This window comes from Haliotis rufescens, unplaced genomic scaffold (genome assembly GCF_023055435.1).
Source record: "Haliotis rufescens isolate VD_foot unplaced genomic scaffold, xgHalRufe1.0.p SCAF_44, whole genome shotgun sequence".
NCBI lineage: Eukaryota > Metazoa > Mollusca > Gastropoda > Lepetellida > Haliotidae > Haliotis > Haliotis rufescens.
The window spans coordinates 3,608,829-3,625,107 of NW_025964157.1; the positions used below are offsets into that span (position 1 = coordinate 3,608,829).

The 16,279-nt window shown below is 39.4% G+C and overlaps 2 protein-coding genes across 2 annotated transcripts; both read left to right on the forward strand.

Annotated features, from left to right (window-relative positions):
* Positions 1-8,360: 8,360 nt before the first annotated feature.
* Positions 8,361-13,625, forward strand: LOC125372638 (E3 ubiquitin-protein ligase TRIM56-like). The gene is made up of 3 exons (XM_048383109.1): positions 8,361-8,402; positions 10,189-10,480; positions 11,856-13,625. Exons 2-3 carry the CDS (start codon positions 10,189-10,191, stop codon positions 12,461-12,463), a joined length of 900 nt encoding a protein of 299 aa, XP_048239066.1. The 5' UTR covers positions 8,361-8,402; the 3' UTR covers positions 12,464-13,625.
* On the forward strand, positions 12,470-15,909 carry LOC124136090. Its single transcript, XM_048383108.1, has 2 exons — positions 12,470-13,457; positions 14,931-15,909. The coding sequence occupies exons 1-2, from the start codon at positions 12,503-12,505 to the stop codon at positions 14,960-14,962; spliced, it is 987 nt and encodes a 328-aa protein (XP_048239065.1). The 5' UTR covers positions 12,470-12,502; the 3' UTR covers positions 14,963-15,909.
* Positions 15,910-16,279: the final 370 nt, after the last annotated feature.

Consider the following 16,279-nt stretch of genomic DNA (forward strand, 5'->3'; position numbering starts at 1 on the left):
ATGATCAGCTTCACTGCTTTCTTGGGTTTTTTATATTTATTTAATTAATATATTCCAATATTTTGTCTATGATTAGTGAAAAATTAAAATGGAGATGTTTTTTACATATATTACTCATATAACAAACTTCAAAACCTACACATACCTGAACTATCTCTGTCTCTGACACACGGGACATGCCACGCCTTCTGCTACTGCCTGGTGTCAGTTGTGAAGAATAAATAGCTTATTAAAGTTTAATTCCATGTTGTTGTTTTTATCGATGAAACTGAGAACACGTGTTTGAGACCAAGATTTAAGCGTTGTTTTTTTCTGCAAATACTTTATCACAACAGGTTTGGCCATTGTCTCAAAGGTCACAAAGCCCTATATATTTCCCAGCAAAACAATCTGCTCAAATGACTAAAAGTTTTGCAGATATACCCCTCTGACATCATGTTATATCCACAACAAAATATTTCACTATAACCCATGTTCTTCTAAGTGTGGTAAGGGTGCACGGGTGGCCCAGTCGACTGAGGCGCCGCGATTCGCTGTGCAGAGTTACGTCCCTTGGGCACGCCAGAACCATATAATTTGGGGTTTGAATCCCGGTTCGACCCGATTATGTTTCTAGGTTTGTCAGCACCATACCCGTGCTCGTGGGTTTCACCGAAGTGGTAAACGTCTTAGACCTGCATCACTTTCGGGCTTTAAGTTTTTAAAGCTTTCACATATAGAAGAGGGCACAATACAATGACGATGCAAATGACGATAAACCTGAATTTTATAAGCTTTTTTTTTTAAAAATGGCCGAATTTGTCAATAGTTCAACGGTAATTTGGAATAAAGTGTTCAACCCAAATAGAGATCTTGAAAACTACAAACATGTAAATAATCCAAAAGCAAGAAAAGTATTAATGGATAAAATTTAAGAACTAGATCTTCTGGATGTTTGGAGACAACTAAATAAAGATGCGAAAAATGTACGTGGTGGAAAAAAATCCCCGCCAACAAGCAAGGTTAGACTTCTTCATAACCTCACAAGATTTATTAGATATGACAATAGATTCATCAATTTTGCCAGAATACAAATCGGATCACTCCGTTATTTCCCTTACTCTAACAAATGCTGGAAATAAAGATAGGGTAAAGGATATTGGAAATTTAATACCTCTCTTTTATATCAAAAACATTATATTGATATTGTCAAAAATACAATTGCAGAGACTAAAAATGAATACAAAGAAAAATCTTCTATTAATGATAACATTGTTGATGACGAAGATTTGAAATTATCAATAAACGATTCTCTCTTCCAAGAAACATTGTTTATGAAAATTAGAGGAAAATCTATCTCTGTCTCTTGATGAACCCTTACACAAAAAAGAAATAGAAGAAGTAGTCCATAAAATGAAAAGAAATAAATCCACAAGGGGTTCTCAGTTGAATTTTGAATTTTTTTCTCGACAGATATCTGTTTGAGTTTATAGATTTATAAAGGATACCTTTGAGAATAATCGACTGACACTAACTATGAAAAGGGGTGTTATAACTACCATACCTAACCCCAATAAAGACAGAAGAATACTATAAAAAAGAGACCCATTACTCTATTAAATACTTTGTACAAAATCCTAAGTTGCTGCATAGCAAATTGTATTTGAAGATCATTGCCAACACTAATACATGAAAATCAAACAGCTTTTATATCAGGGCGATGTATAAGCGAAAATATTAGGCTCCTATCAGACTAAATGATAATGAATACAAAATTAATCAATATGCTGATGATACAGACTTATTTTTAGATGGATCTGAACAAAGTTTATGTATTGCGCTTAATATACTTGATACATTATAAAATTTCTGGTCCAAAGATCAATATTAACAAAACGAAGGTCCTATGGTAAGGTTCTATGTCAGGCAGTAGTATTAAATATTGTCCACACAAAAAGTTAGATTGGCACAATGGTAATTTTGATGTACTAGATATGACCCTAAATATTGAATTAAATGACATTTGGGTAATTAATACCCGTAAGAGACTAGAAAATATAAAACGATTATTAGCAAACTGGAGAAGAAAATGAACAACCTTCAAACGAACCACCTACCTTCAGCCAGTTATGTGGTCTAATGGCTAGAGTGTCTGACAACTGATCAAGAGGTTGTTGGCCTGATTCCCGTCATCCATAATGAACACGTTTCATTTCTTGTCTTTGGTTTTAGGACATTGAAAGTTTGAAACACTAAGTCCAAACTACAAACTTCTCTACTTATCAGATCGTACCCGGAAAAAGTAAAACCTCATAAGATGAGGTCTTACTAAACAAAAGTACAACCTCCTTAGAGGTTATGGCGAAAAGACACGTCACATTCAAAACAATGGCCAATTTCCGTAAAATATCCGTTTGTAACTCCGCATCTCTTTTGTTTTCAATAATAAAAACTTTACAAACATAAATGTCCCATCTCCCTCTTCTCCTTGGGCAACGATGTGCACGGGGAACATTAAATTAATAGTTTTGTGTGCAGCCCATTGTAATTTGTGTCTTTGGTGAGGAGATGTAATATTTGATTGCATTAAGTCGGGTGAGTTTGTGTTCCAGCCATATGACGGCGGCCCGAAATAATCGAGTCTGGACCAGACAATCATTAGCATCGATCCACGCAATTTTCGATAATTGGGATACGATGACATGCATCTACATTGTCAGCGAGCCTGACCACCCGATGCAGCTAGTCGCCTCTTACGACAAGCATAGTCACAAGCATGAGTTAGTGAAGACCTATTCTACGCCGGATCTTCTCGGGTAATGTCTAAATGAACTTGTAGTAAGCGTGCTGCCCGCCGTCGATCCTCCGTCAGTTCTATAACTGTCAAATTCTTCTAACGGGCAGAAGGAAATGAACTTCAGAAATCTGCCCCGACCTCCCTTACGTAACTTAATCTCAAACATTACAGTTAATATTTTGGTACGATTAGATGGAGATTTGTTCATTCCAGTCAAATTTAAAATGCATTTATCTCTTTATAAACTGATAAAAACCATAGTACATGTGTTAAATGAGAGTGAATTTGATTTAGCGGCTCTTCGAAAACGGGTACTGCGCTGACAAAACAAGGAACATAATCAGGGCGAACCGGGATTCGAAACCTCGATCATTTCCTGTTACGCCTAAGGGACGCAACTCTGCTCCTGTCGATACGGATTGTACCACAATAGATTGTATTCGATGTGATACAAATATGATATATTGACATGTGTAACAGTTGTGCTTTTCATATGATGTTGGGGGGCGGTCGGGTAGCCTAGCGGTAGCTCGTCACGCCGAGGACCCCAGGCTCGATTCCTGACATGGGTACAATGTGTGAAGCCCATTTCTGGTGTCCGCCGCCGTAATATTGCTGGAATATTGCTAAAAGCGGCGTAAAACCATACTCACTCACTCAAATATGTTCTGGTTCATTTGTTTAGAAATGAGAGACTATTGTTTTCCTGAAAAGGTTTTTAAAAATCACTAGATCATATGAAAAATTATGTATGTACATTTTAGCACGACCTATTCTGAGTGGTCATTGATATAAAAATTTTCCTTATATCCTTAGAGCATAAGAAGGGTGATAGGGGCAAGATGGGATATTTCAAACTGGACGTTTTTTTCTTAGTAGTGCGTAATGCCACCTCGATTTGTCAAACATTTATTCACTCGACGAGGCATACTGTGTATGAGTCTCCCAATAGCGATTTGAGGGCGTCTGTTCCACTCCTCTTGCAGCGCCTTGCCAAGTTCAGCCAACGTGGTCGGCGGCCTATGACGTTGACACACACGTCTCCCTGTCATGTCCCAGTCGCGTTCAATGAAGGAAAGATCTGGACTCTATGCTGGCCATGGCATTCAATAGATGTTGCTGGAGATGAGCATGGACGATTCGTGCACGAGGAGCGCGGGGGTTGCTCAGTAATTCAGAATGTTGTCCCGATAGTACTTTCCAGTGCCATTCTTTGCACAAAATGGAGTGGTGTTCGCTCAGTCATACTGATGCCAAGCCACAATGAACCGATCCATCACCAAATCTATCATGAGGTCTCAGGTTGATTTCTAATCGTCTGTCCCATTTGACCTCTATTTCGTTGAGCCTTGTTTCTGGTCTTGTCGTCAGCACTAATCTTTGTTCAAATACTTGGTATTAACATTTATGTTTCATGATCCCCAATGTTTAAGAGCATGTATACTGTGTATAATTCGTGTATCATTTCGAATTTGAGTTGGGCGGTGGGGTAGACTAGTGGTTAAAGTGTTCGCTCGTCACGTCGAAGACCCGGGTTCGATTTTCCGTACTCTTCCATAGACTTAAGATAGTCACAGCGCTAAGACAGCTTTGTGCAAGCGGGCCCAGGTGTCCCCCGCCGTGATATTCCTGGAATATTGTTAAAAGCAGCGTAAAACAATACTCACTCACTGGAGTGACAGCTTACCATTTGTATCAGAATGTTTTCAACGGAGTAAACGTCCATGATGAGAATTGATTTGTTTTTCATCCTCAACTCCATAGAAACACAATGGAGAAACTCCACATCGGAATTTTGCAAGAGCGCTTCTTTAACTTCTTGGGAGAATAGTTCTAACATTATGTTCAGCCCAGTATTGTTATTTAAAGGCACAGTAACTCCACATCGGAATGTTGCAAGAGCGCTTCTTTAACTTCTTGGGAGAATAGTTCTAACATTATGTTCAGCCCAGTATTGTTATTTAAAGGCACAGTAACTCCACATCGGAATGTTGCAAGAGCGCTTCTTTAAATTCTTGGGAGAATAGTTCTAACATTATGTTCAGCCCCGTATTGTTATTTAAAGGTACCGTAATGCCTAAGTATATTTCGTCCATTCCCTCGTTTACTGTCTGTAACACTTCTCTCCTCCAGCTAGGTATAAAATTGTCATACATTATTCTTTGTTTGTCAGACCCAAAATGGTGACTACAATATGATCTGAGGGGGAAGCGAAAGCAGACCGAGTTTGTGTTTCATGCATTTGAAAATTGAAAGAACTGTTAAATTTAATTATGCCTGTCAACCATCACTCATTCCTGCAACAGTTTATAAAAAGTAATCAGCGGCTGTCTAGTTTTATGTAAAAATAAATTTGTTCAATGAAGACTGGGATAACAAATACATTTGCAACCACATGACCCCCACCATGTTTGAAATGTTGTATATTTGAGCCGAAAAAGCAAATATATTGATTTTCAAAGATAAGATTTCATTTGTACATTTGTAAATGTTTTAAATCAAATTATATTTTTAAAAATAAAATCATGTAGCGGTATTCATTGTGTGCTGACAAAGCGCCGGTAGAAAGTTTTGGATATAATATCGCTAACTTAGTATATTTTCAACTGAAAAGCAAACATATGGAAAAAAACTGGGAAACAGTTTCGTTTGCTTCTCATTTTATGTTATTGGTGGTTTTAACTGGTACAGTAGTCGTAACCTGTATGGAGATGCTCAGGAGGTATTATTGGATAGTCTTAAGGTCCTGAGCGACTCCGTGATCTTAGTGCTAAGATGATCGTAGCTCCCATACTTTAACAAAGGCTTACGACAGTCATAGCACTAAGATCGCTTTGTCGGACAGGGCCCAGAGCGAATCCGTGATCTTAGTGGTAGGCATATATATGTGTACGTGTGTGTGTGTGTGTGTGTGTGTGTGTGTGTGTGTGTGTGTGTGTGTGTGTGTGTGTGTGTGTGTGTGTGTGTGTGTGTGTGTGTGTGTGTGTGTGTGTGTGTGTGTGTGTGTGTGTGTGTGTGTGTGTGTGTGTGTGTGTGTGTGTGTGTGTGTGCCTGCCTACCGCTAAGATTGCTTTGTTGAACAAGGACTATGATCATATAACCGTGTTTTTTTATGGAATCATTGTTACTAATGTGTAGATGACCTTACAAGGAATGTTTACACGCCCTGACCTTGTGGACATGTGCCTTCCGTGTGTGGGTGTCTGGATCCGCAACTCGGCCTCAGAAAAGTGTTCTCAAAAGTAGGGGTCCAATCCATTACTTCATACGTGGGTACAAGATATAACTTTGTCGTGCTGCCCAGAGCGACTCCGTGATCTTAGTGGTAGGCATATATATGTGTACGCGTGTGTGTGTGTGTGTGTGTGTGTGTCTGTGTGCGCGCGTAGGGGTGTGTGTGTGTGTCTGTGCGTGTCTGTGTGCGCGCGTAGGTGTGTGTGTGTGTGTGTGTGTGTGTGTGTGTGTGTGTGTGTGTGTGTGTGTGTGCGTGTGTGTGTGTGTGTGTGTGTGTGTCTCTGTGTGTGTGTCTGTGTGTGCGTGTCTGTTCCTGCCAACCGCTAAGATTGCTTTGTTGAACAAGGACTATGATCATATAACCGTGTTTTGTTATGGAATCATTGTTACTAATGTGTAGATGACCTTACAAGGAATGTTTACACGCCCTGGCCTTGTGGACGTGTGCCTCCGTGTGTGGGTGTCTGGATCCTGTAACTCGGCCTCAGAAAAGTGTTCTGATGTCTGGCTCTATTAAAAATGTCTAGTATCTTTTCCTTGCACATTTTATAAGATTCCTCTATTCCCTCTGGAACCCCAAATACAATCAAATTATTTCGTCAGCTCTGTCTTTCCTGGTGCTCTACTCTAGACTCCAGGTCACAAATACTGTCAGACCAGTAATACAGTTCATCTACTTTGTTGGATACTTCGTCAACATCTAGTCTGAGAATAACCTGTTCTTCTCTGTTGACTTATGTTCTTAGTTCACCTCTGCTTTGATTGAATAGAGTTCTTTTCTCAAAGATCGTATGTCTTTTGATTATCTGTCTTCAGATTCCTTAATCTGATGTATAATTGCTGATTCCAATCCTGCGAAGTCCCCACTAGTATGTCTCGGGTTCGAATCTATGACACCGGCAACCAATAGCAGTGAAACAAACGGATGTCTCCTAACTTCGTGGATACGGTCCTGTTTGGGGTATGTTAACAAGATTGCTCTGTCCTGTACATTCATACATATCTCACCTTTGAAACAGAATCCAGTGTAGACATCTCTTGTTCAATAGATGATGCAGTGATCGATCCCGTGGTCCATGTTGTGATAAGAACAGTTGTACACAACACAATCCTGTACGCCATTGTTGTGTCCCCCGTTAAGGCGGACACAGAGGTGGAGGTGAAATCTTTCCACTTGCCTGTGAACTTGGGTCACAAACGTGCCGATCAGGGCTCTCCATACTTCAACACTTTCCCCCATAGTGCTGGGTGTTCTTCTTGATGTACAGTCAAGTCTCGTTAATCCGACATCGTTGGTTGCACATGATTGTGTCGGATTAACGAGTATGTCGGATTAACGAAATTAAGTGATTTGTGATCGAAAATCGGACGTCTTCACGAATGATAATAACCGTGTGTACCTTGTAATAAAATCGTTAAACGAATATATATGTATAACATAAAGTTGATTTAATAAAAAATAATTTCCTCTCTGTATTGTACTCTCAAACATCAATGATCACTAGTTTATCTGTACCAGGGTTATTTATATTTAAAGTCCGCCGTTAACTGCCGGGCTAAAGAAAGTACACACATGTGAGGGTGGCTACAAATAAAACAAACAAGGAACGGTTATTCCATGATGATGTATTTGATACGATTATCAAAGGCAATATCACACGCATCATATCAATGAGTATCTCACAGGTGACGTGCGCACGACGTCTCAGGGAACACGGGGATCACAATTTCAAATCCATTTATCAAGTGTATACTTTCTTTTCCCATCGCCCATCGCCCATAGTCCATAACTTAATGGATTTAACACAACTTATAGTCTCAATAGCAAAATCATCAGACACGGGTTGAGAACAAATATAATTTGTTCCGGTTTATCCTAAGAGACGCAACTCTTCTCCTATCGTTTCGGGTTGTACCACGACAGATTGTATTCCTAATGATATAACTACGATATATTGCCATTTATCATTTAACTAAAGCATTTATCTGTTTTTCAATGTTTTGATATTTCACTTACTTTTATCGCAACCTTTTCCAAATTAACACAATTTGTGATACAAATGAAATCATACTCCATGTCCCTTATGGGCCACGGTATATAACAGTTGTGCTTTTCATATGATGTCGCAAATATACTCTGGTTCACTAGATAATATTAGAAACTATGTATGTCAATTTTAGCACGATTTATTCTGAGTGGTCACAAACACATGTGTAAACTATTATTAGTTTTGCTTTAATAACCAAACCATAGAGTCGTAAATAGTTGCTTAGATACATTTATATACCTGCCGCCAGCGGATCACGTGAAACTAAGTTATGTCACGTGACACGAGCCAGCAACCAGGAAGTGGGACGCCTTCAGAGAGTAGACGCGCCCATTGTAATATCGGTATGTCACGTAGTTACATAACATTTCACACACAACTACAGATTTTAAATTCGCTATCAGTACATTGCTGCGTTACCTGTGTTATAATGTAAACCTGCAAGCACCTCGGTTTCAGTTGAACACAGAAAGCTTTATATCGATGTAGATCTATGCGACAGGAGTCAACAATGATTAAATCCATATATTTCTGTATCACGTCAGTTAGCAGCTGAATCTACATCGCGGATTAAGGATAAGATTTACTGTTATCAAATGTACTGTTATCAACATAAACTAACACCAGCTAGGGAGACAAGGTTTTGCCTACATTTATCTGAGGTCATAGTGACCCGTTAAAACGAAAGTAGAAATGAGGTCAGAGGTCAAGGTCCCCTTGCACAACATCCACACAATGTCGCGTGTATAATATATCCTCATGTCTGTGTGTATACAGGAGTGCGGTGGATCAATAGCAAGTACGTGTGTGAGTGAGTAAGCGAGGGAGTGAGTGGGGAAACAAACAAAATTGAAATAGTAGAAAAAAACATACATACGATACATACGTGCGGAATTGACCAGTGTTTGTGACACATGTTGAGGAGTTAAGTGAAGTCAGATTGACGATCATGTTTTCACGTGGATTTTACCAAATAAATACATTCCATACAAAATAGTCCAAACACTGCCAGAGTGGCAAGTGACCTTGAAAGACAAAGAATCAACCGCCACTTGATATCTTACAATATTCAGATCCACGCGGGGGCACGGGTGGCCCAGTCGTCTAAGGCGCCGCGAATCGCTGTGGTCCCTTGGGCACGCCAGAAACCTATGATTGTGGGTTCGAATCCCGGTTCGCTCCGATTATGTTTCTAGGTTTGTCAGCACCATACCCATGCTCGTGGGTTTCACCGAAGTGGTAAACGTCTGAGACCTGCATCACTTCGGGCTTTCCTCTCACATTGCACTGACACGCCGCAATATAACTGGAATACTGTTAAAAGGGGCGTTAATCCCAACTTACTCACTCACTCACTCAGATCCATGCAACTCACATTTTGTTGGGAAACCTTCATTCCTTCACTTAACCTGTGATGTTTTTGTCAATGTCAGGATATAAATAATCCACATTTAGCAATGTTCAAGCCTGGCGATCTGTAAATAGTCATGTCTCGGCCTAGAATGAGCAATAATTCCGACACAAAGGGTTACACAAAGCTGACCAGGTCAAAGTTTGTGTGTTCACGTCATCCAATCCTCGATTTAGTTGCTTCTTACCAAGCACAGAATCATAGTGGTTAAATATGTTGTAGAACCTCCGTAGACAGAATACAAAATGAAAGATCTATCAAATGTTTATGGAAGTTCATATGAAAATGTATCTTATTAAATATGATAGTGAAATAAAGAGTCACTGTGCTATAAAGAAATATTGAACTTATCCTCCACTGACCCTACTATGACAAAGAGTGTGACACTATTGATATTTCACTAACATAAAACATGCCTTTGTGTTTGTGGAAATTGGTCCATAACAGAAACGACAGTTGATCATGTTTTCAAAACATGGTATTCATTCCTCATGTTCATTGCTCAGGGTAGAGTATGACAACAAGAGTTACCCCCCTTTACCCACAGACAGCACCACAGATATACAATGCAGTGGGTCGTCTCCTTTTCTCTCCCGTCTCACTGCTTGTAAAGATGTTATGTCTTTGGACGTCAGGGTTAATGCGATCATGTACATGTTTTATGATTATGTCTACAACACATCCATCTATACTTCATTTAGCTGTCCGATTTGCTTCAGATGGCGACCGCTAAGAAGCTAACAGACAACCACCTCACCTGTGTCATCTGTACAGAGGTGTTCACAGACCCAGCCACACATCACTGTCATCATACATTCTGCAAGTCCTGTCTGCTAAAATACACCTACACACAGCCGGAAGCAGTACAAGCCAGGTCCATACCATGTCCCTCCTGTAGACAACAGACGAATGTGACCAACCCTGACAGACCAGTAGAGGAGTGGGTCAGTCAGCTGAAACCAAGCCACGTCATGCAGGGGCTGATGGACGACTTTGGTCCCGGCACAAAGGGTAATCAGCTTATTATTGTACTGCCTGACTAATATACCTTGGTTTGAGATAAATAAACACACTCTTGCGCGGACATAAACGAGAATTTGCTCATAGAATTGCTTATTATGACTTCAGGTCCATAGATTTAATGCAGGGTAAGTATCTCACAAAGACAAACAAATTACAGCCTGACCCACCGATGAAATTTAATGTAACTCAGACATATAGTGCCATAACTAAATATAATTACATACAATGATTTCACCTACCCCTTGGTACTCGTCACTCCTTGTAAATGTTGTTTACAAGCTAGTAAATAATTGTTATGATTTTTATTTGTGGAGTTGATCTTAGTTGTGCGTATATCAGAAGCACAATAAGGTTTTGTCAATAATTTTCTTGGACAATTTATTTTTTTCAATAAAATCCAAGGTGTTGAGGCGGATAACTATTTCAAAGTGTTCAAAACAAATACCAAGACAAAAGAGCACATTCTTGGTCTAATGGATATTAGATCGGTTCTGTTGAAAACCAGAATGGACATTGTCACGTTGTCGTATTGTCGTCCTAAAAAAAACAAGCAAAAGTGTCAAAATTACCAAAAGCGCGACAATGCCACATCGCCACATTTTGACCATTTGTCGTCACCCATTGAATACTATTTTACCAAAGGGTGACAATGCAACATCACGACATTTTTCAAGGTGAAAGTATGTCGGATTGTCGCATCGTAGCCCCATCAAAAATATGTAAAAAAGGTGTTAATAGAATTAATCCCATGCGCCGGAAAGGTTATACTTCTTTTCAAACTCTGGTGGTCTTTTGTTAGCTCCATTGGTTCTAAAACCAAAGGAGCAATGGTATATGTGGGTTGTTTCTCGAAACTAAAACAGAAGTTAGCTCATATATCGTTATTGTCTGTGTCGGATTTCATAAACCAAACGTGTTATAACAGCAAGAAACAAACACTTTGCGTTTCTATTTAATATAAATCTGGTCTCTGACATCTTTTCAAATCGATGAGGACACACGGTTGGCCCTGTCATTAAGACGGTGCAATTCGCAGAGCTGACCCTCCACTGTGACAAAGCACCTGTAACGTTAACATTTATAAACATCTTATTGTTGACTCTCCTGTCATTTTGGACTCCGAACTTAAATGGCGCCATACACCCGTTCTGGTTATGATAAACACTAGCTCAGATACTGACCAGGGATTCCTACAGCAAAATAGTATCTAATTACAACCTGTGTTATGTGATATATTCGCCTACATAATGGGCGTGTACCTTTATGACAAAAGTAACGTCTTTAATGTTATTATATCCCTAGATAATGTCCGATTCTTATCATGTTTTATGACAAATGAAATAAAGAACACTTGTCTTTTTAGCTGTGGAGGAACATGTGTGCAGTGTTTGTACAAAACAAGGAAAGACAACTCCCGCCACTTCTTGGTGCTCTGTCTGCGATGTTGTGTTCTGTGAAGGATGTCTCCAGATGCACAACATGATGCCAGTGTTGTGTGACCATGAAGTAGCTCACTTGTCTGATCACACCAAGACAAAGGTCAAGCGTCGCTTCATGTGTCAAGTCCACAGATATGAAAAGGTGAAGTTGTTCTGTAAAGACTGCAAGCAGGCAATATGCACGATATGCTGCAGTATAAGACACAGGACATGTAAGGATGTTGATACAATTGAGAGTATGACCCCTCTTGTGAAGGAACAACTGACAAACAAAATAGAGAAACTCAGAATCAACATGGCGGCTACGAATAATAACATAACCTGGAGAAAATCTACAATTCAAGATGTGAAGAGTAATTCACAAACCCTCAAAGTTCAAGTCACAAAGACACGGGAAAAAGTGATGCGTGCTATTTTAAGAAAGGAGAAACAACTCCTTGGTGACATCGATAAAGCTACTGATGAACAATTACATGAGTTACAAGCAGATATAAAATCCCAGGAGATCGAGCTACAGATGTACCAGCAGTAGTATGAGTTCACAGCCAATGCTGTGACGTCCAACTGTGAGATGGACATGTATGCCATCTATGATTCGGTGGGTTTGACGTCTACAGACAACAGAGACACGGACAACAGGCCAGCACCAGGAAGGGTTGTATTCAAACACGACCTGGACAAGCTGAGTGAAGCAGTTAATGAGCTACAGCTGGGGAAGGTTGAAGTCGTCCATGGAGTGAGTGACCCCGAGTCTTATCCTGTTCTACATCACACCATTGACTGCAAGGAAGATGGGGACGGGGAGGATCCTTCGGTGCGTGACGTCACAGTGTTTACTGTTGATGGCATCAAAATAACGGTAGTTGCAGGTTACAATAACAAGAGACTCAAAACATATTACACATCAAACTTCAAATCCTTTCATAATCAGCTTCTGCTTTCTAATTATCCTTGGCAAATAGCCAAGTTAAGTGAAAGTCAGATAGCTGTCAGTGTTCCAGGCAGTGAGGAAATAGTTACAGTAAATGTTACCCCAGATCCTGTTATACTGTCGACTATCAAAACAAGCAAGGTGTACTACGCTCTAGCCTCTCTGAGTCCTTCACAGCTGGCGGCAGGTACATGGAGACAGTCTCACTCTGTGGACATACTGGACATGACAGGGAGGATACTGAGGTCTATCAACACGGGGGTGACAGGGAATCCAGACCACATCCACGTCACCAGGAACAACAACTTGGTAGTCAGTGAAGGGAAAGTAAAATCTCTTGTATGTGTGACCAGTGAAGGAGCCGCTGTTTTCACCTACACTCCCACAGGAGACAGAGCTCTGTCATATCCTCGGGGTATCACAACAACCAGCACGGGAGATATCCTGCTTGTAGACTCTAGCGCCCACAAGGTGATTCAGCTGACAGAGTCGGGGCAGTTTGTCAGAGATGTCCTCACACAACAGGATGGTCTGGAATATCCTGATGGTGTCTGTCTTGATGCTGACGGCCTGCTGTATGTTACTTCCAGAAGATATGTAAACGTATTCAAATTTTGCGCCGCTTACAGGAATTTGTAAAACAAATGATCGTTTCCTCGTCAGCACTTAGGACATATGTGCAAATGAGAGTAGGGTTCCTTTTTCAGCTGTTCACAATGTTTCACATATAAAACATGGCATAAAAATCAAGACAAGTTCTGAACTTTGCTATTTATGATCTATTTATTCCTTATAATTTTCGATTCCAAGGCAAAAAATTGGACTTCGTTCAGATGTAATTTTAACACATAACTCATAAACGATTCAATATTTTCACAAAGCGTTGTTTGTACATGAGGCAACTGCTGGAATGGCGCCTTTTGTTATTCCGGAAACTACAGAGTGGTGTTATGTACATACGAAACTACATAGTGGTGTTGTGTATATATGAAACTACAGAGTGGCGTTGTGTATATATGAAACTAAAGAGTGGTGTTGTGTATATATGAAACTACAGAGTGGTTTTGTGTATATATGAAACTACAGAGTGGTGTTATGTATATATGAAACTAAAGAGTGGTGTTGTGTATATATGAAACTACAGAGTGGTGTTGTGTATATATGAAACTATAGCGTGGTGTTGTGTATATATGAAACTAAAGAGTGGTGTTGTGTATATATGAAACTACAGAGTGGTGTTGTGTATATATGAAACTATAGTGTGGTGTTATGTATATATGAAACTAAAGAGTGGTGTTGTGTATATATGAAACTAAAGTGTGGTGGTGTATATATATGAAACTAAAGTGGTTTTGTGTAGATATGAAACTATAGTGTAGTGTTGTGTACATATGAAACTATAGTGTGGTCTTGTGTATATATGAAACTACAGAGTGGTGTTGTGTATATATGAAACTACAGAGTGGTGTTGTGTATATGTGAAACTACAGAGTGTGGTGTATATAGGACACTACACAGTGGTGTTGTGTATATATGAAACTACAGTGGTGTTGTGTATATATGAAACTACAGAGTGGTGTTGTGTATATATGAAACTACAGAGTGGTGGTGTGTATATATGAAACTAAAGTGTGGTGGTGTGTATATATGAAACTACAGTGGTGTTGTGTAAATATGAAACTATAGTGTAGTGTTGTGTACATATGAAACTATGGTGTGGTCTTCTGTATATATGAAACTACAGAGTGGTGTTGTGTATATATCACAGAAGACTAATTTTATTTACAAGAACAATTAACAATTTACAATATACTTAGATAATAACTGAGGGTGCCACAGAGAGTCGGTACACACTCTGGGCTGTGGGAGAGAGGTCTGCTTGGTAAGAGAGTCAAACCCCTTCTCTGACTAAACTTGGCTACAGTATGTATTTAACAAAAAATTGAACAATAAAAAGGAATGTGATTGGTTGATATATGATTGGTTGTGTCCTATGCTAAATGGATGGCTAGACAGAGGGGAATACTAAACCCAGTTCCATGATAATTCATAAAAGCACTTGATGTAGATGTAAAAGTGTTCAAATTCTTCAGGCGCTGAATACGGAAATAGAGATAACTTTGATCTCCCTACACAGTTGAATCTTTCAAAAGTTGACTGCTGCTTTAGGTCCAGATCGGATCCAGTTCTTCCCTTACACACGTAGGCCGTCATGTCATTGGTTAAATATAGGGCGACCTGACACCAGTAGTAGTCTGACATGATAGAAGTACTTCTCAAGTAGACCTAGCACCAGTAGTAGTCTGACCTGATAGAAGTACTTCTCAAGTAGACCTAGCACCAGTAGTTGTCTGACCTGATAGAAGTACTTCTCAAGTAGACCTAGCACCAGTAGTAGTCTGACCTGATAGAAGTACTTCTCAAGTACATTTGGGAAAGGAACGCACAATGACAGCACTGAATGAGGACAGCACCACACGAGAGATCACGTGACCTAGACAGATGATATTGGACAGTATTGTTGTTTCATGTTGTTTATAGAACAGTAATGATGTGTTGTGTAGTGTACTATATATCTGACGTGTGTTGTCATGGAGAAACCTTTTCACATAATCGCGCATGCTATCGGTCTTTAGATTATCAGTTCGACAACCCTCTCCTAATGTTTTAAAGGGGCGCTTAACTCTTATAAAATACCACTAGCGTTCGGTGATCTACAGCGGATATAATAATGTGTGGATGCTATGAGAACTGGTTGAGTTCAGTAAATGTACTAATTTGGAGATAGTAATGTTTTTCACACTATGAATGAATGACATATTTCATCCATCATTGTGTATTGCAATAGTTCGTGATACATTTTAATTGCTAAACGTGTTGAGATCTGTATATAAAAGTCTAATGCACAGTCAAACATTTTCAAGGGTAACCTCCCAAAACCCCTACATCCCATTTCCCCTACAGCTTAAGACAACAAAGTTCACGGTCCATGGCACTGCTAATCCCTAGTCTGTTACCTATGTCATACAATGGAACAACCCAAGAAACACGAAAAGATTGAGATAAATATTTAATTACGATTACGATATTATTTAAAATTCATTATACATTATAATAATATGTTCATTTTTCCAAATTTATAATACATTATAATAAAATGTTCATTTTTCAAAATTCTTAATACATTATAACAAAATGTTCATTATACATTATAATAAATTTCAGTCTTCCTCTACATGTGGACTTGACACACTTCCAGTGTACGCAAGTCAGTCTCTCGATGTTCTTAGTGAGAAGATAACCATCAAATATGACTTAGGGCTTTCCTCTCTGTGACATAACAAACTCAACATAGCGGAAGACCAGCCATGTTGATGTCATGTTAGTTACTTACTTACTTTGGAGATTTAACGTGCG